Raw genomic sequence first — 26533 nt, 5'->3', positions numbered from 1 at the left:
ACAGATCAGAATGAGAAGAATCGTTCCTAAATTTGGAACATTAAAATGATCCAAACGAACGGTAGATTGTACTGTTATTGGGCATCTTTAGATTGCCATCCAATGTGGTCATACTCTGAACTGAACCTGATCAGAGAGAGATCAATTCCCCCCCATACACTGCGCACAGGTTTTCAATAGATACCACCATGAAATCAATAGAAAGTCTATCAGACCGCGCCATGGACTGCGAGTAGTACAGAGCGCAGAGTGACAATTTCTATGTGCTAGGCAATAGCAGCCAGTCACTTGCATGTGCTGTGACTATGATTATTATTTAGTATTTATTTAGCACCAATGCATATTACGCAGCGCTGTACTGAGTACATAGTCATGTCACTGACTGTCCTCAGAGGAGCTCACACTCTAATCCTACCATAGTCATAGTGTAATGTCCTACCATATCATTATTATGTATTTATACAGCACTGACATCTTCTGCAGCACATTACAGAGTACATAGTCATGTCACTGACTGTCCTCAGAGGAGCTCACACTCTAATCCTACCATAGTCATAGTCTAATGTCCTCCCATATTATTATTATGTATTTATATAGCACTGACATCTCCTGCAGCACATTACAGAGTACATAGTCATGTCACTGACTGTCCTCAGAGGAGCTCACACTCTAATCCTACCATAGTCATAGTCTAATGTCCTACCATATTATTATTATGTATTTATATAGCACTGGCATGTTCTGCAGCACACTACAGAGTACATAGTCATGTCACTGACTGTCCTCAGAGGAGCTCACACTCTAATCCTACCATAGTCATAGTGTAATGTCCTACCATATCATTATTATGTATTTATACAGCACTGACATCTTCTGCAGCACATTACAGAGTACATAGTCATGTCACTGACTGTCCTCAGAGGAGCTCACACTCTAATCCTACCATAGTCATAGTCTAATGTCCTCCCATATTATTATTATGTATTTATATAGCACTGACATCTCCTGCAGCACATTACAGAGTACATAGTCATGTCACTGACTGTCCTCAGAGGAGCTCACACTCTAATCCTACCATAGTCATAGTCTAATGTCCTACCATATTATTATTATGTATTTATATAGCACTGGCATCTTCTGCAGCACACTACAGAGTACATAGTCATGTCACTGACTGTCCTCAGAGGAGCTCACAATCTAATCCTACCAGAGTCATAGTCTAATGTCCTACCATATTATTATTATGTATTTATATAGCACTAACATCTTCTGCAGCACATTACAGAGTACATAGTCATGTCACTGACTGTCCTCAGGAGCTCACAATCTAATCCCACCATAGTCATAGTATAATGCCCTACCATATTATAATTATGTATTTATACAGCACTGACATCTCCTGCAGCTCATTACAGAGTACATAGTCATGTCACTGACTGTCCTCAGAGAAGCTCACACTCTAATCCTACCATAGTCATAGTCTAATGTCCTACCATATTATTATTATGTATTTATATAGCACTGACATCTTCTGCAGCACATTACAGAGTACATAGTCATGTCACTGACTGTCCTCAGAGGAGCTCACACTCTAATCCTACCATAGCCATAGTCTAATGTCCTGCCATATTAGTATTATGTATTTATATAGCACCGAAATCTCCTGCAGCACATTACAGAGTACATAGTCATGTCACTGACTGTCCTCAGAGGAGATCACAATCTAATTCTACCATAGTCATAGCCTAATGTCCTACCATATTATTATTATGTATTTATATAGCACTGACATCTTCTGCAGCACATTACAGAGTACATAGTCATGTCACTGGCTGTCCTCAGAGAAGCTCACACTCTAATCCCACCATAGTCATAGTCTAATGTCCTCCCATATTATTATTATGTATTTATATAGCACTGACATCTTCTGCAGCACTGTACAGAGTACATAGTCATGTCACTGACTGTCCTCAGAGGAGCTCACACTCTAATCCCACCATAATCATAGTCTAATGTCCTACCATATTATTATGTATTTATATAGCACTGACATCTTCTGCAGCACATTACAGAGTACATAGTCATGTCACTGACTGTCCTCAGAGGAGCTCACACTCTAATCCCTACCATAGTCATAGCCTAATGTCCTACCATATTATTATTATGTATTTATATAGCACTGACATCTCCTGCAGCACATTACAGAGTACATAGTCATGTCACTGACTGTCCTCAGAGGAGCTCAAACTCTAATCCCTACCATAGTCATAGCCTAATGTCCTACCATATTATTATTATGTATTTATATAGCACCGACATCTTCTGCAGCACTGTACAGAGTACATAGTCATGTCACTGACTGTCCTCAGAGGAGCTCACACTCTAATCCTACCATAGTCATAGTGTAATGTCCTACCATAATATTATTATGTATTTATATAGCACTGTCATCTTCTGCAGCACATTACAGAGTACATAGTCATGTCACTGACTGTCCTAAGAGGAGCTCACAATCTAATCCTACCATAGTCATAGTCTAATGTCCTACCATATTATTATTATGTATTTATATAGCACTGACATCTTCTGCAGCACATTACAGAGTACATAGTCATGTCACTGACTGTCCTAAGAGGAGCTCACAATCTAATCCTACCATAGTCATAGTGTAATCTCCTACCATATTATTATTATGTATTTATATAGCAGTGACATCTTCTGCAGCACATTACAGAGCACATAGTCATGTCACTGACTGTCCTCAGAGGAGATCACACTCTAATCCTACCATAGTCATAGTGTAATCTCCTACCATATTATTATTATGTATTTATATAGCAGTGACATCTTCTGCAGCACATTACAGAGTACATAGTCATGTCACTGACTGTCCTAAGAGGAGCTCACAATCTAATCCTACCATAGTCATAGTGTAATCTCCTACCATATTATTATTATGTATTTATATAGCAGTGACATCTTCTGCAGCACATTACAGAGCACATAGTCATGTCACTGACTGTCCTCAGAGGAGATCACACTCTAATCCTACCATAGTCATAGTCTAATGTCCTACCATATTATTATTATGTATTTATATAGCACTGGCATCTTCTGCAGCACATTACAGAGTACATAGTCATGTCACTGACTGTCCTCAGAGGAGCTCACAATCTAATCCTACCATAGTCATAGCCTAATGTCCTACCATATTATTATTATGTATTTATATAGCACTGACATCTCCTGTAGCACATTACAGAGTACATAGTGATGTCACTGACTGTCCTCAGAGGAGATCACACTCTAATCCTACCATAGTCCTAGTCTAATGTCCTACCATATTATTATTATGTATTTATATAGCACTGACATCTCCTGCAGCACATTGCAGAGTACATAGTCATGTCACTGACTGTCCTCAGAGGAGATCACAATCTAATCCTACCATAGTCCTAGTCTAATGTCGTACAATATTATTATTATGTATTTATATAGCACTGACATCTCCTGCAGCACATTACAGAGTACATAGTCATGTCACTGACTGTCCTCAGAGGAGATCACAATCTAATCCTACCATAGTCATAGTGTAATGTCCTACCATATTATTATTATGTATTTATATAGCACTGACATCTTCTGCAGCACATTACAGAGTACATAGTCATGTCACTGACTGTCCTCAGAGGAGCTCACAATCTAATCCTACCATAGTCATAGTCTAATGTCCTACCATATTATTATTATGTATTTATATAGCTCTGACATCTCCTGCAGCACTTTACAGAGTACATAGTCATGTCACTGACTGTCCTCAGAGGAGCTCACACTCTAATCCTACCATAGCCATAGTCTAATGTCCTACCATATCATTATTATGTATTTATATAGCACTGACATCTCCTGCAGCACAATACAGAGTACATAGTCATGTCACTGACTGTCCTCAGAGGAGCTCACAATCTAATCCTACCATAGTCCTAGTCTAATGTCCTACCATATTATTATTATGTATTTATATAGCACTGACATCTTCTGCAGCACATTACAGAGTACATAGTCATGTCACTGACTGTCCTCAGAGGAGCTCACAGTCTAATCCTACCATAGTCATAGTCTAATGTCCTACCATATGATTATTATGTATTTATATAGCACTGACATCTCCTGCAGCACATTACAGAGTACATAGTCATGTCACTGACTGTCCTCAGAGGAGCTCACACTCTAATCCTACCATAGCCATAGTCTAATGTCCTGCCATATTATTATTATGTATTTATATAGCACTGACATCTCCTGCAGCACATTACAGAGTACATAGTCATGTCACTGACTGTCCTCAGAGGAGCTCACAATCTAATCCTACCATAGTCATAGTCTAATATCCTACCATATTATTATTATGTATTTATATAGCACTGACATCTTCTGCAGCACATTACAGATTACATAGTCATGTCACTGACTGTCCTAAGAGGAGCTCACAATCTAATCCTACCATAGTCATAGTCTAATGTCCTACCATATTATTATTATGTATTTATATAGCACTGACATCTTCTGCAGCACATTACAGATTACATAGTCATGTCACTGACTGTCCTAAGAGGAGCTCACAATCTAATCCTACCATAGTCCTAGTCTAATGTCCTACCATATTATTATTATTATGTATCATGCTAAAGCAGCGCAGCTTAATGTGCTGTAGTGTGCGCTATGCATGCCTTACATAGCATTGCTCTGCCATGTAAAGAGTGCACCTTCCTTAGTTACGCACATTGCTTCCTTAGCAACGCGAACTGCGGAGAAAAAGACGCAGATGCAAATGCACAAAAAAACGCACTAAAAACGCAGATAAAAAACCCCGCACATGACAGAAAAAGCGACCTTTCATGCTCTATTATGTGTGCAGCCAGCCTAAGGTTTTCTTCCAGTCATCAGGAATGTTATTTGCTTGCACAATGTTAGTCATGCTGCTGTGTCAGATGCTCCTCCCCTAGGGCATTGAGGGAGTGGCAGGAAAGTGCAGGATCAGGCAGCTGGATGAGGTGTGATCATTAGGTGATGGTGTCTCAGAGGCCCCCTGGTGACAGGAGCCCAGAGGGTTAGCCTGAAATAGCTCTCTCCTCTCTGATCTGCACCACTGGAAATATCCTCTGCTTTATAGGCCTGAGGCAAAAGCTCACACAGGTGCTAATGCTAGATACACACCAGAAGATATGTTGGCAGATAGATGGTTCCATAGATCATTTCCCTTATGTCCAATCTTATTTCCGATCGTTTTCCTGATCGATTTCTCATAGAAGAGAATGGAAATTGATAAGAAATTCGATCAAAAAAATCGATTGGACAGTAAATCGGCTGAAAAATCTCATCATGTGTACCTAGCTAGCATTAGAGTGGTGCAGAGTGGACGCATTTTCTGTCTGCTGCAACTGACAATTTTTAATTTCATTATTAAAAATTACCATTGATGATGATGAGGCATCTTGTGTTGGAAAATCTACTGGGAAAATCGACGTGTCTAGGGCCTGCTTATAACCATGGTAGGGATTAGATTGTTAGCTCCTCGGAGGACAGTCAGTGACATGACTTTGTACTCTAATGTGCTGCAGAAGATGTCAGTGCTATATAAATACATAATAATAATATGGTAGGACATTAGACTATGACTATGGTAGGATTAGAGTGTGAGCTCCTCTGAGGACAGTCAGAGACATGACTATGTACTCTGTAACGTGCTGCAGGAGATGTCAGTGCTATATAAATACATAATAATAATATGGTAGGACATTACACTATGACTATGGTAGGATTAGAGTGTGAGCTCCTCTGAGGACAGTCAGTGACATGACTTTGTACTCTGTAATGTGCTGCAGAAGATGTCAGTGCTATATAAATACATAATAATAATATGGTAGGACATTAGACTATGACTATGGTAGGATTAGAGTGTGAGCTCCTCTGAGGACAGTCAGTGACATGACTATGTACTCTGTAATGTGCTGCAGAAGATGTCAGTGCTATATAAATACATATTAATAATATGGTAGGACATTAGACTATGACTATGGTAGGATTAGAGTGTGAGCTCCTCTGAGGACAGTCAGTGACATGACTATGTACTCTGTAATGTGCTGCAGAAGGTGCCAGTGCTATATAAATACATAATAATAATATGGTAGGACATTAGACTATGACTACGGTAGGATTAGATTGTGAGCTCCTCTGAGGACAGCCAGTGACATGACTATGTACTTTGTAAAGTGCTGCAGAAGATGTCAGTGCTATATAAATACATAATAATAATATGGTAGGACATTAGACTGACATTAGATGACTGTAAAAGTCAGCAATTATTATTCATGTAGAGTAGACAATCTTTTGTTTGGTTTAGACAGTAATCGCTGGAAGTCATTTGTACCGAACAATAACAAATGGTCGATCCATTCAAAGTCACATGTGCCTAATTTCGCACTGAGGACCCAGTTTCGCGCTTCGATAATGGTCTGATTGGTGGACGTCGTCGTGGCGCAAAGTTTAAATGTGCGCCAGCGCTGTTTGCTTGTTGCTAACCGTCAAGAATGCCTCGTTTTCCCATGACAGTGGTCTAGTGTCTGTACAGAGCTTACCACTTACAGCAGACAGCATGGAGCAGCACATGTGTACTGTAAACTGTCACCCGAAGCAATCACTAGGCAAACATTTATCCTAAGTGTGTAGAGAGCGCCGGAGTCATGTGACCTCTCGTCACCGCAGGAAGGTGTCGCAGCCTTATGAGCCTGTAAGATGGATTCTGTCTCCCCGTCATACAAAGCGAGCGGCTGGACGCCGGCCGTGAAGTAAAACAGATGTTAGTCGCCGGGCAACCGGGAACAACGTCACGGAAAGTAGGAACGGCGATGTGCGCTGTATCCATCATGTTCCTGAATGAGAAACGGTGGAAAAACAGTGCACCGCGTGACCGCCCGGTAACAGTGCACACAGCGCAGCCGGCTGTACACACACTAGTATATCACGCCGGACATACTGTACACACACTAGTATCTTACTCCAGGCATACTGTACACACACTAGTATATCACTCAGGCATACTGTACACACACTAGTATCTCACTCCAGGCATACTCTATACACACTAGTATATCACACCTGGCCTACTGTACACACACTAGTATATCACACCTGGCCTACTGTACACACACCAGTATATCACACCTGGAATTCTGTACACACACTTGTATATTACACCTGGCATACTGTACACACACTAGTATATCATGCCAGGCATACTGTACACACACTAGTATATCATGCCAGGCATACTGTACACACACTAGTATATTACACCTGGCATACTGTACATACACTAGTATATCATGCCAGGCATAATGTACACAGACTAGTATATCACTCCAGGCATACTGTACACACACTAGTATATTACACCTGGCATACTGTACATACACTAGTATATCATGCCAGGCATAATGTACACAGACTAGTATATCACTCCAGGCATACTGTACACACACTAGTATCTCACTCCAGGCATAATGTACACAGACTGGTATATCATTCCAGGCATACTGTACACACACTAGCATTGCTCCCAACTGTCCCTTTTTCGGAGGGACAGTCCCTTTTTGGGAGCCCTGTCCCTCTGTCCCTCTTTCCTCCTCATTTGTCCCTTTTTCTATGTAAATATATATATTTCTATACTAAACGTGTGTTTGATTGACTCTAAACTTTATTCCCATCCTTTAAATTGATATATTACTAATTGTAAAAATGTCACTATGAAGGGAAATGAACCAGGATAGAAAAGACCAGTGTGGTTTGAATTATAAAACAACATATTTTTCTTATGAAATCTTTATGGCATGCGTGACTAGAGGCATGGTGAGGGCGTGGCCATGGGGTGTGGCAGGGGTGTGGCTTAAGTGTCCCTTTTTCTCATCTCAAAAAGTTGGGAGGTATGCACTAGTACATGACGCCGGGCATACTGTACACACAGGGGCGTAACTAGAAATCACTGGGCCCTCCTGCAAAACTTTGGATGCCCCCTCCCCCCTTGCTCTCTGCACAGGTAAACTGAGAACCAATGTTGTGCAATTGGCTAGTGCACACTGGTATGTGTTTTCCCCATGCAGATAAACACAGACAGCAGTGAGGGCCCAGTCACACTTGAGCATTTTGTCGCGATTTTGGCAAAACGCTCAAATGCTAGTGCTTTTTAAAAGTGCTGGTGCAATGAAACCCTATGGGGCTTACTTGGATGATTTGCGCTAATCGTCGCAAATTTTTATTTATTTATTTAAGTATTTATATAGCGCCAACATATTACGCAGCGCTGTACAGAGTATATATTGTCTTGTCACTAACTGTCCCTCAGAGGGGCTCACAATCTAGTTCCTACCATAGTCCTATGTCTATGTATGTATCGTGTAGTGCATGTATTGTAGTCTAGGGCCAATTTAGGGGGAAGCCAATGAACTTATCTCGATGTTTTTGGAATGTGGGAGGAAACCGGAGTGCCCGGAGGAAACCCACGCAGGCACGGGGAGAACATACAAACTCCTTACAGATGTTGACCTTGCTGGGATTCGAACTGGGAACCCAGCTTTGCAAGGCAAGAGCGCTAACCACTACGCCACCGTGCTGCCCCAAATTGCCCAAAACCGGTAAACACAAACGCGTAGCCTGCACCATTTTCAGGCAATTTCCTCGGCGATTGCGTTTTAGTGCTATAGAAGCGCAAAACGCGATCACTAAAAAAAAAATCGCCAGGTGTGAATGGCGATTTTTGGGGCGTTAATCGCCAAAAACCGCCTGAGCAAAACGCTAGCAAAATCGCTAGCGTTTTGCGATCATCAAGTGTGAATTGGACCTAAAGGAATGCAGGCATTTTCTCCATCAATGACATGAGCTCCTGTGATAAAACGTTCATGTTTTCACACACATGTGGCTTGCTTCACCAAACCGTGATAACTCAAATATCACACCTTATTATTATTATCACACCTTATCAAAGATATCACACCTTATCAAAGTTAACATGCCTGATCAGAGTAGCATAGCAAGCGCTATGAAACCGCAGGGGCTCAGGGCAGGACGAGTGCCATTGCCAATTAGCAGGCACTAGTTCGTAGCGCTCCCTATACTACTCCGAGAAGGTGTGATAACTTTGATAAGGTGTGATATCCTTGATAAGGTGTGATAACTGATAAGGTGTGATATCTTTTGATAAGGTGTGATATTTGAGTTATCACGGTTTAGTGAGTCAAGCCCATGGTGTGCAGAAAAAGGATACAGAAAAATGCACACAGAAAACCGACAGACGAGTGTGCTCCCAGCCTCAGCTTATTACACTCACTCTGTCCATCTCTGATGGAGCAGAACCGACTCTGCAGACTCCTCCTGCATCACTACAGTACACAGCACTTAGGGAGGGGTAGAGAGGCTGGGGGCGGGGCTCTGCAGACTCCTCCAGCATCACTACAGTACACAGCACTTGGGGAGGGGTGGAGAGGCTGGGGGCGGGGCTCTGCAGACTCCTCCAGCATCACTACAGTACACAGCACTTGGGGAGGGGTGAAGGGGCTGGGGGCGGGGTTCTGCAGACTCCTCCAGCATCACTACAGTACACAGCACTTGGGGAGGGGTGGAGAGGCTGGGGGCGGGGCTCTGCAGACTCAACCAGCATCACTACAGTACACAGCACTTGGGGAGGGGTAGAGAGGCTGGGGGCGGGGCTCTGCAGACTCCTCCAGCATCACTACAGTACACAGCACTTGGGGAGGGGTAGAGAGGCTGGGGGCGGGGCTCTGCAGACTCCTCCAGCATCACTACAGTACACAGCACTTGGGGAGGGGTGGAGAGGCTGGGGGTATGGTGCAGTACACAAGAGACTGCTGCACACTGAAAAGAGACTGTCTACAAATCTTTGTCTACAAAACTTTGAATGATTCCTCATCAGTGGCTGAGCAGATGCAGTCCTTAGAACAATTGTGCAGACAGCAGAAAGTTGTGAGTCTCTAAACTTCTCCCCCTATGGGGCCCCCTGCGGCAGCATCCCTTGCAGGGGCCTATTGCTACGCCCCTGTGTACACACACCAGTACATCACAATCGGCACGTTTATTTCTTCCAGCCATTAGTTGCACCAGGCTAATCCTCACCAAGAGGAATCAGGCCCATTTCTGCACGGTTTCACAGAAAGAGATTGCAAATATTTCCTTTATCCTCAGAGGGCAAAATAAAATAATTACAATTTTCCGCCACCCTTCCAGTGCTGTGGATCTGGAGAAATCCCAGACAGGCCCGCCGGCGCTCCGAAATGATGACAGACGGCGCCGAACGTCTGAGGCTTTCTCTTAAAGGAGGAGCTGTCAGCCATAATATCTCAGAAAAAAAACAAAACGCATATATAAGTAGATAAATACTTACTCTACTTACATAACATATCTATTGCACTGTCCATGTTTTGATTGTAGTGATTTTTCTATAGTGAAAAAGAGAAAATCCTTCTTAGCATTTCCCATTTTAACTGTGGCTATTTTGAAGCCATTCCTGATGTAATTTCCTCCCTTACTCTCCTCTGCCTGATTGTGTATGCATTGCCCGCCCTCCACTATATAAAGTGCGTTGTCTCAGCATGAGAAATATTGGCCAATCAGAGAGGAACAGAGGTGTGGGAGGGGAAAACAGGAGGGAAAGAGGCTTCAGCCAATCAGGCTGCATTAGTTAAGTCTGAGGGGAAGTAGAGAAGCAAAAAAGGACAACCCAGCATGCCCTTCAACTTCCTTTTTGTGTACCAAATTGTGTGTACCAAATAAGAGTCAGGTAAACCGGGGAATGATCATTTATCAACAAGAAAAGTAATAGTGATATTAACTTTTGGATAGCCTGGTTAGCATCATTATTACTCGTTTACCAGGTAAAAATAATTGATTTTTGATTTTATGCCCGACAGTTACTCTTTAAGGCCCGTTTCACACTTGCCTTGCAAAGCTGCGTCTTATCAACCTGTTTCACCGCAGGGTAACGCAACGGCAAGGCAATGGGGCCCACTTATTGCCGGAAGTGCGTGAGCCGCCGCAAAGTAAACAGTGCATTACCGCCAGACCTCTGCTGCGAAGCAGCAGCGGCGGAAGTAATATATCAATAGGTGACGCAAGAAATTAAAATATGCTGGTGGCTGCGGTTCTGCGTATGCGCGACAGTAATATGACGGGGAAAACCAGGAATCCCAGTGACATACCTCCTGTCAAGCAGGGAGTAAGGCACTGGGCCAGGGGTTGGCACACACACACACACACACACACACACTTTATGGTCCCTTTGCAAAGCGTTGGTGGAGGGGGGTCAGAGAAGGAAGCAGGTGAGCCCCTTGAGCTTCAGTATGCCCCAGGCACCTGCCTAAGTTGCCTTGTAGATAATCCTGCTCTGCACACCACAGCAGTGTCTCCGGCCCTCAGGGAATTCAGGTACACTGACGGTTTTTCCCTTCAGTGATCAGCGGCTTGGGTACAGTATGGCAATTAATGTTTGTCACACTTCCCATCTCTGGACTGAACGCTGGCCTCGGTGTAATAATGGTGTCAGAAATGCATCTGCTCTTCCCAGGCCGACCGTTATTGGGGAGCGGGCGCAGGAAGTGCTGCTGCTGCGGGTGATAGACGCAGCTTCCTGCGCAGGACTCTCCCTCTATCGCACACGCTCAGTACATGTTGGCACCTCGTTTATCGTTGTGGTATGTGAAGTGTCTCTGTCCTGCAGATAATGGCGTGCCTGGGAGGGCTGCTAGGCCAAGGTCATTACTATGGACAAATGCAAAATACACTTAAAGGGCAACTGAAGCAAAAAGTAAATGGAGGGAGCCCTGCTGATGTATTTGGCTGCAGTAGTGTCTGGATAACACCAGAAACAAGCATGCAGCTAATCTTGTCAAATCTGACAATAATGTCAGAAACTCCTGATATGCTGCATGCTTGTTCAGGGGCTATGGCTGAAAGTGTTAGAGGATCAGCAGGACAGGCAGGCAACTGTAAATAAATATAGCAGCCTCCATATCGCTCTCACTTCAGTTGTCCTTTAAGTGCAACTCTAGGCCCAAATCTATATGTACAGGCCTTGGATTTTGGTTCCCGGAGGGTAGGGTAAGGCAACAGTGAGGAAAGTCTTTGGCCAGGTGTAAAACTGGCCTAAAATGATCAGTGAAAATTCAACATGCATACAGTTATCCCACAAGTTGTACAAAAGGAAATAAATATGGCAGCCCAAGAGGACTGCAATGGAAGCCACGACCAGCATATGGCTGGAGAAGCCCCAGGTGAGTATAAAATCTGCTGATTCAAATATCTCTGGTACACGTCAAAGGGAACCTGAAGTGAGAGGAAATTAAAGGTTTCAGGCTGCATTTCCACTTGTGTGGTGCGAATCGCTGCGGTAAAAATTTGCATGCGGATGCGAATTTCGCATGCGGGTCTAAGCGAATTTTCATGCGAATTCGCATGAAAATTTGCATGGATGACGATGTATGCGAATTTAACCATGGCAGTGCTGGTGTGCTTTTCCATTGTTTCTATGCAAATTTTCATGCGAATTCGCATGAAAATTCGCATACCCAAACCTCATGCAAATTTCCTATGAAATACCATGTATGCGATTTGCATAGCGGTATGCGATATGCGGATTCTGATGGCTCTGCCATGCAAATTTTTTTCTGCACAGAAAAACACAAAGGAATCCTGACAAGTGAAAACAGTCCCATTCACTTGTATTGCTATGCGAATTTGCATGTGAAAAACGCATGCAAATTCGCGATAGTGGAAATGGGCCCTCAGAGCATGCAAGAAAAAAGGGCGCAGTGAAAAAAGGGCTCGACTTGATAACGAAATGGTGCCGGCTAGTAACGAAATCTGATAACAATAAACATCTTTGTCAAGCTTATACCGTTGTGAAACAGATGAGAAATAATAACGAAAAGGTATTAACGCTAAATATCGTTACATAATTGAACAATACAGCATAACCAAACCCTACCATCTCACAGAACCCTCCCCTGGTGATGCCTACCACTTACCACCCCGCCCCCCCCCCCCCCCCCCCGTGTTGCCTAAAACTAACCGCTGCCTAGGCGGTGCCTAACTCTAACCACTCCCCCTCGTGTTGCCTACCCCTAACCACTCCCCCTGGTGTTGCCTAACCCTAACCACTCCCCCTGGTGTTGCCTAACCCTAACCACTCCCTCTGCAGAAAAATACCCTTTTCCATATAGTAACGACAATATCTTTGATAACGTAAAATTTGTACATATAAATAAAATAATATGACAAAAACTATAACGTTGCAAGCTTCTGAAACGATATCTACTTCAAAAACTATAATGTTCTAATGTTGTTAACGATATTTATTACGGGACACTTTTTTTCCTGCTTTTTCCACCGTATTAATTATAATTGCATTAAAGGCTATGGTGGCGCCTTTTTCGTCCATCCTCAGCCAGCGCCCTTTTTTCTTGCTACCATTTCAAGTTCGATCTGTGGGAGATCTGTCTCTTGGTCGATTCTGCCCATCATTGCTAGATGTATGGACTTCATGAAACAGTGATAGTGACAGAAAACATGTTCTGAATTATTTTAATCTAAAATATGCTCCCTTCATCTCAGGCAGAACATATCCCAAGATGTAGGCGGCGAATACCGCTTAAGGTGGCCACTAACAATACAGTTCTGTCATCATTAATGAACGATTATTCATATGAACGATCGGGATTCAGAAATGATGATTTGCGACCACTAACAGACTAAATTCTCCTAACCAATACATCTTTAGGGCCCTTTTCCACTACGGCGTTTGCGATGGCTGAATCGCAAAACCGCAAACCGCTAGTGATTTTACAAATCGCTACAGTTTGCTTTTAACATAGGAATCGCGGTAGGTAATTTCCACTACCGCGATTCGTTTTTGACCTGATCGCGATCGCGCGGCGGAGCGAATATTGCCGCGATTTTGCTATGCAGTGCATAGCATAGCAAAATCGCGGCCGCAAACGTCGGGAAATCGCCGGTCATTTTTTACATTTTGCGATTCAGCAATCGCTAGCGTTCAGCGCAAACGCTAGCGACTGCTAATGGAAAAGGGCCCTTAGAAGCAGATATCTGGGGCCTAACTTTCTCAATTTACCTCTGATTGTTGTGAGTGGCTCCAGAAATTATTTCTGGAGCCACTCACAACAATGAGAGGTTGAGTAAAAAAGAAAAACTGCACAGCTTTAGCCAGCGGGCCCTGGTGCAGGATCCCCGGCAATTGTAATCCACAAAGAAAAGTATGAATCCGCACACAGACTTATGCAGGAACAGTGTGCAGGATGTATGGTCAGAATATTGCACGTGTGTGATGGGACAATGAAGTATTACACTGTTCCTGCATATAAGTCTGTGCGCAGATCCGTACTTTTCTTGGTGGTTCCAAAAATTGGCCACTGGTTTCTGGATTAAAGGATACCACAACTGAAATGTGACATAATGAGATAGACATGTGTATGTACAGTGCCTAGCACACAAATAACTAGGCTGTGTTCTTTTTTTTCTTTCTCTGCCTGAAAGAGTTAAATATCAGGTATGTAAGTGGCTGACTCAGTCCTGACTTAGACAGGAAGTGATTACAGTGTGACCCTCACTGATAAGACATTCCCCTTTTTACCTCTTTCTTGCTCTCAGAAGCCAATTTCTGCTAGGAAAGTGTTTTATAGTTGGAATTTCTTATCAGTGAAGGTCACACTGTAGTCACTTCCTGTCTGAGTCAGGACTGAGTCAGCCACTTACATACCTGATATAACCCTTTCAGGCAGAGAAAGAAAAAAAGGAACACAGCATAGTTATCTGTGCGCTAGGCACTGTACATACACATGTCTATCTCATTATGTCACATTTCAGTTGTGGTATCCTTTAAACAGACTGGTTTATAAATGCCAAACTGATTTGTTAAAGAGGAACTGTCGCGAAAATCTTAAAATATTAAACACAAACAAATAAGAAGTACATTTCTCCCAGAGTAAAATGAGCCACAAATTACTTTTCTCCTATGTTGCTGTCACTTACAGTAGGTAGTAGAAATCTGACAGAAGTGACAGGTTTTGGGCTAGTCCATCTCTTCATGGGGGATTCTCAGCATGGCCTTTACTCTTTATAAAGACACTCCCTGAGAAAGATTTATACAAAGATGCCGGCCAGCCTCCCTGCTCGCGGCACACCTTTTTGGCAGTTGGACAGAGCAACTGCCATCCACTAAGTGCTTTTAAAAATAAAGAAAGCCCTGAGAACACCCCATGAGAAGATGGGCTAGTCTAAAATCTGTTGGTAATGTCAGATTTCTACTACTTACTGTAAGTGACAGCAACATAGGAGAGAAGTAATTTAAGGCTCATTTTACTCTGGGAGAAATGTACTTCTTATTTGTGTATGTTTACATGTATTTTAAATTTTATGATTTTCACGACAGAGGTCCTTTAAGCAGTGGTCTGGATTGTTTTTTTCTCTTGCTAGGTTTTGTCATGAACCAGCCTTGCCCCACAACTGCTCGGCCCAACTTAGAAGATTCTTTTGTCGTGAAACTGCAGTGCATGCTGGGAGCGGGTCTGCTCAGTATGGCCATTCTATGTTTAGCAGGTGCAGGCCGTGGTGCGCTGGTTGGCCAGGTAGCTGAGTGTATTTAGTGGCCCCTCCTGGCGTGGCGTGCAGGTCTGCCGGGTAGCTGAGTGTATTTAGTGGCCCTCCTGGCGTGGCATGTAAGTCTGCCGGGTAGCTGAGTGTATTTAGTGGCCCCTCCTGGCATGGAGCGCAGGTCTGGCAGGTAGCTGAGTGTATTTAGTGGCCCCTCCTGGCGTGGGGTGTAGGTCTGCATGGTAGCTGAGTGTATTTAGTGGCCCTCCTGGCGTGGCGTGCAGGTCTGCCGGGTAGCTGAGTGTATTTAGTGGCCCTCCTGGCGTGGGGTGCAGGTCTGCCGGGTAGCTGAGTGTATTTAGTGGCCCTCCTGGCGTGGAGCGCAGGTCTGGCAGGTAGCTGAGTGTATTTAGTGGCCCTCCTGGCGTGGCGTGCAGGTCTGCCGGGTAGCTGAGTGTATTTAGTGGCCCCTCCTGGCGTGGAGCGCAGGTCTGCCGAGTAGCTGAGTGTATTTAGTGGCCCCTCCTGGTGTGGAGCGCAGGTCTGCCGGGTAGCTGAGTGTATTTAGTGGCCCCTCCTGGCGTGGAGCGCAGGTCTGCCGGGTAGCTGAGTGTATTTAGTGGCCCCTCCTGGCGTGGAGCGCAGGTCTGCCGGGTAGCTGAGTGTATTTAGTGGCCCCTCCTGGCGTGGCGTGCAGGTCTGCCGGGTAGCGGAGTGTATTTAGTGACCCCGCCTGGTGTGGAGCGCAGGTCTGCCGGGTAGCTGAGTGTATTTAGTGGCCCCTCCTGGCGTGGGGTGCAGGTCTGCCGGGTAGTTGAGTGTATTTAGTGGCCCCTCCTGGTGTGGGGTGCAGGTCTGGCAGGTAGCTGAGTGTATTTAGTGGCCCCTCCTGGCGTGGCGTGCAGGTCTGCCGGGTAGCTGAGTGTATTTAGTGGTCCCTCCTGGCGTGGCGTGCAGGTCTGCCGGGTAGCTGAGTCTATTTAGTGGTCCCTCCTGGTGTGGCGTGGAGGTCTGCCGGGTAGCTGAGTGTATTTAGTGGCCCCTCCTGGTGTGGAGCGCAGGTCTGCCGGGTAGCTGAGTGTATTTAGTGGCCCCTCCTGGTGTGGAGCGCAGGTCTGCCGGGTAGCTGAGTGTATTTAGTGGCCCCTCCTGGTGTGGCGTGCAGGTCTGCCGGGTAGCTGAGTGTATTTAGTGGTCCCTCCTGGCATGGAGCGCAGGTCTGCCGGGTAGCTGAGTGTATTTAGTGGCCCCTCCTGGCATGGAGCGCAGCTCTGCCGGGTAGCTGAGTGTATTTAGTGGTCCCTCCTGGCGTGGCGCGCAGGTCTGCTGAGTAGCTGAGTGTATTTAGTGGCCCCTCCTGGCGTGGCGTGCAGGTCTGCCGGGTAGCTGAGTGTATTTAGTGGCCCCTCCTGGCGTGGGGTGTAGGTCTGCATGGTAGCTGAGTGTATTTAGTGGCCCTCCTGGCGTGGCGTGCAGGTCTGCCGGGTAGCTGAGTGTATTTAGTGGCCCTCCTGGCGTGGGGTGCAGGTCTGCCGGGTAGCTGAGTGTATTTAGTGGCCCCTCCTGGCGTGGCATGTAGGTCTGCCGGGTAGCTGAGTGTATTTAGTGGCCCCTCCTGGCGTGGCATGTAGGTCTGCCGGGTAGCTGAGTGTATTTAGTGGCCCCTCCTGGCGTAGAGCGCAGGTCTGCCGAGTAGCTGAGTGTATTTAGTGGCCCCTCCTGGCGTGGAGCGCAGGTCTGCCGGGTAGCTGAGTGTATTTAGTGGCCTCTCCTGGCGTGGAGCGCAGGTCTGCCGGGTAGCTGAGTGTATTTAGTGGCCCTCCTGGCGTGGAGCGCAGGTCTGGCAGGTAGCTGAGTGTATTTAGTGGCCCTCCTGGCGTGGCGTGCAGGTCTGCCGGGTAGCTGAGTGTATTTAGTGGCCCCTCCTGGTGTGGAGTGCAGGTCTGCCGGGTAGCTGAGTGTATTTAGTGGCCCCTCCTGGCATGGGGTGTAGGTCTGCAGGGTAGCTGAGTGTATTTAGTGGCCCCTCCTGGTGTGGAGTGCAGGTCTGCCGGGTAGCTGAGTGTATTTAGTGGTCCCTCCTGGTGTGGCGTGTAGGTCTGCCGGGTAGCTGAGTGTATTTAGTGGCCCCTCCTGGCGTGCAGGTCTGCCGGGTAGCTGAGTGTATTTAGTGGTCCCTCCTGGCATGGGGTGTAGGTCTGCCGGGTAGCTGAGTGTATTTAGTGGCCCCTCCTGGCGTGCAGGTCTGCCGGGTAGCTGAGTGTATTTAGTGGCCCCTCCTGGAGCGCAGGTCTGCCGGGTAGCTGAGTGTATTTAGTGGTCCCTCCTGGCATGGGGTGTAGGTCTGCCGGGTAGCTCAGTGTAGTTAGTAGCCCCTCCTGGCGTGGCGTGCAGGTCTGCCGGGTAGCTGAGTGTATTTAGTGGCCCCTCCTGGTGTGGAGTGCAGGTCTGCCGGGTAGCTGAGTGTATTTAGTGGCCCCTCCTGGTGTGGAGTGCAGGTCTGCCGGGTAGCTGAGTGTATTTAGTGGCCCCTCCTGGCATGGGGTGTAGGTCTGCCGGGTAGCTGAGTGTATTTAGTGGCCCCTCCTGGTGTGGAGTGCAGGTCTGCCGGGTAGCTGAGTGTATTTAGTGGTCCCTCCTGGTGTGGCGTGTAGGTCTGCCGGGTAGCTGAGTGTATTTAGTGGCCCTTCCTGGCGTGCAGGTCTGCCGGGTAGCTGAGTGTATTTAGTGGTCCCTCCTGGCATGGGGTGTAGGTCTGCCGGGTAGCTGAGTGTAGTTAGTAGCCCCTCCTGGCGTGGCGTGCAGGTCTGCCGGGTAGCTGAGTGTATTTAGTGGCCCCTCCTGGAGCGCAGGTTTGCCGGGTAGCTGAGTGTATTTAGTGGCCCCTCCTGGTGTGGCGTGCAGGTCTGCCGGGTAGCTGAGTGTGTTTAGTGGCCCCTCCTGGCGTGGAGTGCAGGTCTGCCGGGTAGCTGAGTGTATTTAGTAGCCCCCATTTAGCGCATTTCATGGTGTAACATCCTGAGCTCGGCTGCCAGTCTGCTGCAGACATTTTCCGCCAATGATTTCCATGTGTCTGGAGGCGGCCCAAGAAAAGCGCGGCCCGTCCGTTGGAGAGGAGCTCGCTAACCTTCTCCCGCTCGCTCCACGACTGAGGGAGGCAGACCGTCGGGATTACGGCCTAATAAAGAGAGTGCGACTGGGGCTGCTGCAGGGAATTAGCACTGATACAGATCAGGGGGGCTCAGACAGCAGGTGGGCAGCAGGGAGCTGCATGCATATAGTATACGGCGTAGGGAGCTGCATGTATACCAGAGCGCTTGTCCTGTGATCTGTAAAGCAAAGCTGATGAAGTTTCCCAATAGCAGGACTTCCAGTCGAAATGCCTCCAAATCATCTCTTATTAGGCTGGATCCACAGTAAGGGCGCTTTGCGATTCAGCAAGCTGCACTTTTTTGGGACGTTTGCGATTTTCCTATGCAATGCACTGCATAGCAAAATTGTTGTAAAAATCGCTCCGAGCCGCGATTGCGCTTTAGTAAAAAATCAAATTACCTACCAAGATTCCTATGTTAGTTAGCAAGCCCTAACGATTTAAAAATCGCTAGACATTCGCGATTTTGCGATTCAGCAGTGGCAATTGCCGCAAGTGGAAAAGGGCCCTAAGCGTTTTTGTGAGCGCTTGTGATTGCTGGGCGCTTGCTGAGCGCTTTTTTCCATTCACTTTCATTAAAATGACGGTAAAAAAATCACATAAGATACACAAAATACATGAAATAAAGATCTATGTGATTTTTACTGTGATTTTAATGAAAGTAAATGGGAAAAAGCGCTCAGCAATCACAATCGCTCACAAAAGCGCTTATAGTGTGGATCCAGCCTTAAAGGACAGCTTAAAGGATACCTGAAGTAACATGATGAGATGGACATGGGTATATACAGTGCCTAGCACACTGGTAACTATGCTGTGTTCCTTTTTTTCCTTTCTCTGAAAGAGTTAAACATCAGGTATGTAAGTGGCTGACTCAGTCCTGACTCAGACAGGAAGTGACTACAGTGTGACCCTCACTGATAAGAAATTCCAATTATAAAACACTCTCCTAGCAGAAAATGGCTTCTGAGAGCAGGAAAGAGATAAAAAGGGGAATGTCTTATCAGTGAGGGTCACACTGTAGTCACTTCCTGTCTGAGTCAGGACTGAGTCAGCCACTTACAAGCCTGATATTTAACTCTTTCAGACAGAGAAAGAAAAAAAAGGAACACAGCATAGTTACTTGTGTGCCTGGCACTGTACATACCCATGTTTATCTCATCATGTCACTTCGGGTATCTTTTAAGTGAGAGGGATGAGGAGGCTGCCTTGTTTATTTATTTTTAAGCAATTCCTGTTGTCTGGCAGCCCTGCTGATCTATTTGGCTGCAGCAGTGTCTGAATCACACCAGAAACAAGCATGCAGCTAATCTTGTCAGATCTGACAATAATGTCAGAAATACCTGATCTGCTGCATGCTTGTTCAGGGGCTATGGCTGAAAGTATTAGAGGCAGAGGATAAGCAGGACAGCCAGGCAACTGGTATTTCTTCAAAGGAAATAAATATGGCAGCCTCCATATACCTCTCACTTCAGTTGTCCTTTAAGTCCAACTCTAGGCCCAGGTTTATATGTACAGGCCTTGGATGTTGGTTCCCAGATGGTAGGGTAACGCAACAGTAAGGAAAGTCTTTGGCCAGGTGTAAAACTGGCCTAAAATGATCAGTGAAAATTCAGCATGTATACAGGTACCTCACAAGCTGTAGAATCCTTAAAGGAATACTGTAGGGGGGTCGGGGGAAAATGAGTTGAACTTACCTGGGGCTTCTGATGGTCCCCGCAGACATCCTGTGCCTGCGCAGCCACTCACCGATGCTCCGGCCCCGCCTCTGGTTCACTTCTGGAATTTCAGAATTTAAAGTCTGAAAATCACTGCGCCTGCGTTGCCGTGTCCTCGCTCCCGCTGATGGCACCAGGAATGTATAGCACAAGCCCAGTATGGTCTGTGCCTGCGCAGTACGCTCCTGGTGACGTCAGCGGGATAGAGGACACACGGCAACGCAGGCACAGTGGTTTTCAGACTTTAAAGTCTGAAATTCCAGAAGTGAACTGGAGGCGGGGCCAGAGCATCGGTGAGTGGCTGCGCAGGCACAGGATGTCTGCGGGGGACCATTAGAAGCCCCAGGTAAGTTCAACTCATTTTCCCCCGACCCCTCCTACAGTATCCCTTTAAAGTGGACCTAAACCTGAACGTAAACATAAAGAAATACACCCTGTGTGTATTTAAAGAGAACCCGAGGTGGGTTTGAAGATTATTATCTGCATACAGAGGCTGGATCTGCCTATACAGCCCAGCCTCTGTTGCTATCCCAAACCCCCCTAAGGTCCCCCTGCACTCTGCAATCCCTCATAAATCACAGCCACGCTGCTGACAAACAGCTTGTCAAAGCTGGCTGTGTTTATCTCTATAGTGTCAGTCTGCTGCTCTCCCCGCCTCCTGCAGAACTCCAGTCCCCGCCTGCATCCCTTCCCTCCCTGCTGATTGGAGGGAAGGGACTGGGGCAGGGACCGGAGCTATGCAGGAGGCGGGGGAGCAGCTGAGACTGACACTACAGATGTAAACACAGCCTCACAGCACAGCTGTGATTTATGAGGGATTGCAGAGTGCAGGGGGACCTTAGTGGGGTTTGGGATAGCAACAGAGGCTGGGCTGTATAGGCAGATCCAGCCTCTGTATGCAGATAACATTCTTTAAACACACCTCGGGTTCTCTTTAAAGAGATTAGCCTGTCTAATTCTCCCTTCTGCGTTACAAGTGTAATTTTATCTCTCGGCTGTGTCAGATGGCTGTCTCGGCAGATCAGCTAATTTGTAAACACAGGATGTTGTAGAGAGCCCGAGGTGGGCTAAAAAAAAAAAGAAGAAAAAAAAAAGCAGGCTACCTGATCCGGAGGGGCTGTGAGGATCAGGTAGCCGCAAAAAACACCGCTCCCCGCCGCTCCTGTGGGCCGCAGCAGCCCACTTTCATAACCTATAGGTCATGACGCTGCAACGAGAGACAATGTTGTCTCTCACAGCGTGCAGGGAGGCGGGGGAGCGGCAAGGGGCGTGGCCAGGAAGAGAGCTGCCCAATGACAGCTCTGGAGACCCTGCAGGAACGCCCCTGGCTAGCGTTTTGAACAAGGAATCCCTCTCAAATATAGTCGCTAATCTGGGGGGGGGGGGGTTGGGCTATAGCGCTGCAGTTGGGGGGCAGAGAGCGGCAGTTGGGGGACACAGAACCATGTCAGGAGGCAGAGAACATGCCTTTCTGTCCCATCTGCCCCCCGAAAACCCACCTCGGTTTCTCTTTAACCCTATGTCTGCCTCCATGAAAGCAGGAAGTAGACACACTGCAGATTTATTGCAGGATTTGTATCAGCTGTAACAAATAAATGTTTTTCTTTATAGGTTATTATGCTGTTGCTTATCTTTTAGAGCAGACAGGAAGTTCTGGGTTCAGGTCCATTTTGATCGATGCTATCGTTGTACCCGCAGGGGGTACCTTAAAGGAGCATTATCACAAAAATCGTCTAATGTCAAATACATGCATATGCAATGTACATTCTCTCCCAGTAAAATGCACTGTAAATGACTTTCTTCCTATGTTGCTGTCACTTGCAGTAGGCAGCACAAATCTGAGAGCTGACGGATTTTGGACTACTCCATCTCCAGGCGGGGGCCACCTATATTCTCCCCTCCCCGCGCATGGCTTAGTCTGCTGTATAATAACAGGTGCACTTTAGTGTTGTAGCGGATGAAAGTGTCTTTCATTGGCTGATCAGGCAGAGAGCGATGTCGGCAATCTGGGCTGGATTTGCAGTGTGTGAACGAGGACACTTGCTGTAATCCAGGACAGACCATGAATGTCCCCATTGATGCCGGCATGAAGCGTTCTCTGTCTCCGCGTATAACAGTGCAGCCTGTATCGTCTTCCCCCTCGCCGCATCACAATGGCTGCTTGTCTCCCTCCCTGTCTGACCTACTCCATGACAAATCGGGCTGGACGGTACTGTGACACCGTGTGACACAAGTACTGTGACACAATGGCTACGCGTGCAGCCAACGGGAGGCCGCTAAGCATGCTGGGAGTTGTAGTTACACGCACTGTGTTAAACACATAACATCCTAAAATAAGAATGTGAAATCTAACATTTAGATTCTAAACATATGGGGCTTGATTCACAAAAGAGTGCTGTTAGCACGGCCGTTTTCGCACGAATTTTCGCATTGCGCGCGATCGCGAATTTCCGGGCGAAATCGATATTTTTGGGTGAAAATTCACATTTGCGCGCAAAACTGTTATCGTTTTGCCTGAAAATTCACGACCGCGCGCAATGCGAAAATTCGCGCGAAAACGGCCGTGCTAACAGTTAGCACTCTTTTGTGAATCAAGCCCATGGTGTGCTTAACCCCCTACCCCCTAATGGGGGTACTAAGAGCACTCCTGAAGGGAGAGAGATATGGAGGCTGCCATATTGACTTCCTTATAAGCAATGCAGATTGCTTGGCTGCCCTGCTGATCCTCTGCCTCTAATACTTTTCAATCATAGCCCCTGAACAAGCATGCAGCATATCAGCTGACTGAAGTGGGACTGGATTAGCTGCATGCTTGTTTCAGGTGTGTGATTCAGACTCTACTGCAGCCAAAGAGATCAGCAGGACAGCCAGGCAACTGGTATTGTTTACAGGAAATAAATGTGGCAGCCTCCATATACCTCTCACTTCAGGTGTGCTTTATAGCGTAGTTTAAAAGGAAATAAATATGTTCTCTTTAAAATAAATTACAGGTTCTCTTTAAAACTTTGTTTTTTTCATAACTGGCACTTTTTTTTACTATTTGTGTTTTTGTTTCAGCTTCGGTGGTGAAGACATGTGCGAAGGCTGAGGAGATGATTTTAACGAGATCTGGAATACATGGCTTCTTGTGCGTGGACCCCCCAATTCAGTTGTTGAAGGAAACCCCGTCCCGGCTTATAATCTGTGGACACCTTGGTCCTGGTCTTTCGGGGCCCTTTTATGAACTAGATTTGTTTTTTTTTTAATTGGCGGGAATTAATTAACTTCTTGATATACATATTTGAACCTGTACGAAAATGACCACCTCATCTATTCGACGGCAGATGAAAAACATTGTAAATAATTACTCGGAAGCGGAGATAAAAGTCAGGGAAGCCACCTCCAATGACCCCTGGGGACCTTCCAGCTCTCTAATGACAGAAATTGCCGACCTGACCTACAACGTGGTGGCGTTTTCTGAAATCATGAGTATGATCTGGAAGAGACTGAACGATCACGGGAAGAACTGGAGGCACGTTTACAAAGCTTTGACCTTGTTGGACTACCTTATCAAGACCGGCTCGGAGAGGGTGTCCCACCAGTGTAAGGAGAACATCTTCGCCATACAGACTTTGAAGGACTTCCAGTACATTGACCGGGATGGCAAAGACCAAGGGATTAACGTGCGGGAAAAGTCTAAACAGTTGGTCAGCCTCTTGAAAGATGATGAGAGGTTGAAAGGCGAGAGAGCCCAGGCGCTAAAGACCAAAGAGCGGATGGCTCAGGTGACCACTGCGGTAGGAAGCAATAATCAGATCAATTTCGGTCGAGGATCTAGCCAACCCAATCTATCCACAAGCTACTCAGAACAAGACTATGGAAAGTCAGGTGGATCTCCAGCATCGTATCATGGATGTGAGTATTGGTGCTTCATCAACATCTAATTACAGAAGTGTAGAGTTGGGCCGAACCTCCGATTTTAGGTTCGCGAACCGGGTTCGCGAACTTTCGCGGAAGGTTCGGTTCGCGTTAAAGTTCGCGAACCGCAATAGACTTCAATGGGGATGCGAACTTTGAAAAAAAAAAAAAATTATGCTGGCCACAAAAGTGATGGAAAAGATGTTTCAAGGGGTCTAACACCTGGAGGGGGGCATGGCGGAGTGGGATAGATGCCAAAAGTCCCCGGGAAAAATCTGGATTTGACGCAAAGCAGCGTTTTAAGGGCAGAAATCACATTGAATGCTAAATGACAGGCCTAAAGTGCTTTAAAACATCTTGCATGTGTATACATCAATCAGGTAGTGTAATTAAGGTACTGCTTCACACTGACACACCAAACTGTTCACTGAACAGAACAGGTATGCAGTGGCGGGTTCACTGAACAGGTATGCAGTGGCAGGATCAATGAACAGGTATGCACTGGCAGGATCACTGAACAGGTATGCACTGGCAGGATCAATGAACAGGTATGCACTGGCAGGATCACTGAACAGGTATGCAGTGGCAGGATCAATGAACAGGTATGCACTGGCAGGATCACTGAACAGGTATGCAGTGGCAGGATCAATGAACAGGTATGCACTGGCAGGATCACTGAACAGGTATGCAGTGGCAGGATCAATGAACAGGTATGCACTGGCAGGATCACTGAACAGGTATGCAGTGGCAGGATCAATGAACAGGTATGCACTGGCAGGATCACTGAACAGGTATGCAGTGGCAGGATCAATGAACAGGTATGCACTGGCAGGATCACTGAACAGGTATGCAGTGGCAGGATCAATGAACAGGTATGCACTGGCAGGATCACTGAACAGGTATGCAGTGGCAGGATCAATGAACAGGTATGCACTGGCAGGATCACTGAACAGGTATGCAGTGGCAGGATCAATGAACAGGTATGCACTGGCAGGATCACTGAACAGGTATGCAGTGGCAGGATCAATGAACAGGTATGCACTGGCAGGATCACTGAACAGGTATGCAGTGGCAGGATCAATGAACAGGTATGCACTGGCAGGATCACTGAACAGGTATGCAGTGGCAGGATCAATGAACAGGTATGCACTGGCAGGATCACTGAACAGGTATGGAGTGGCAGGATCACAGTACAGGTATGCAGTGGGCTGAGGGCTCACTGAACAGGTATGCAGTGGCAGGATCACTGAACAGGTATGCAGTGGTGGTGGGTGGGTTCACAGAACAGGTATGCAGTGGCAGGATCAATGAACAGGTATGCAGTGGCAGGATCACAGTACAGGTATGCAGTGGGCTGAGGGCTCACAGAACAGAACAGGTATGCAGCCAGGAAGAAGTTAAGCCTAACTAATCTTTCCCTATGAGAGACTGCAGCAGCTCGCCCTACTCTCACTAATGCAGGCACACGAGTGGCCATAACGGCCGCCGCTGCTTGCCTTATATAAGGGGGGGTGGGGCTCCAGGGGCTAGTGTAGCCTAATTGGCTACACTGGGCCCGCTGACTGTGATGTAGAGGGTCAAAGTTGACCCTCAGGTGCATTATGGGGCGAACCGATTTTTTGCGAACTTTTGCCGCAAAACGTTCGCGTGCGACACCCGCACGCGAACCACCTAAGTTCGCGCGAACCACGTTCGCCGGCGAACCGTTCGGCCCAACTCTACAGAAGTGATAGCAGTCCTCTTCAGAGCTTGCCCAGTTACAGTCAGTACATGAAGCATACGTGTATTTGGTTGCTGGATAGGTAAAGCCGGGGTTGGCATTCCTTGTCTGTGAGTTGCTTGAAGCATAACTGCTCTTACGTACATAAATGTGGTTCTTTTTTTTTCTTTGTCTTACATAGTATTAAGAACTTCTGTATATTGGATCTCTTACCTAGGGTGTCCGGCCTACTGGAGGGTGCTCCTCCTGTCCTCACTGGGAATTGTAGACAATAGTGATGTCATCTCATGTCTACCTAGTCCTAGGAGGACATCAGTCCCTTCTGCTCCTGCCTCAAATTACCTGTCAAGACAGACTTTCTATTAATCAGTCGATCAA

The 26533-nt window shown here is 46.5% G+C and overlaps 1 protein-coding gene across 4 annotated transcripts in view; it reads left to right on the top strand.

The window, feature by feature from the left end:
• The window catches only part of EPN2 (epsin 2), a 123243-nt gene that overhangs the window by 8354 nt on the left and 88356 nt on the right, over positions 1 to 26533 (top strand). For all 4 annotated transcript variants that reach the window (XM_068243510.1, XM_068243511.1, XM_068243512.1 and 1 more), the window contains exon 2: positions 23596 to 24432. In XM_068243510.1, the coding sequence (XP_068099611.1) occupies positions 23835 to 24432 (598 nt within the window). In that variant the 5' untranslated portion in view covers positions 23596 to 23834. The remainder of the gene's footprint in view (positions 1 to 23595; positions 24433 to 26533) is intronic.

The sequence above is a fragment of the Hyperolius riggenbachi genome, chromosome 7 (assembly GCF_040937935.1).
Source record: "Hyperolius riggenbachi isolate aHypRig1 chromosome 7, aHypRig1.pri, whole genome shotgun sequence".
Classification (NCBI taxonomy): domain Eukaryota; kingdom Metazoa; phylum Chordata; class Amphibia; order Anura; family Hyperoliidae; genus Hyperolius; species Hyperolius riggenbachi.
The sequence above is the reverse complement of the archived record's forward strand: the minus strand, read 5'-3'. Positions and strand labels throughout refer to the sequence as shown.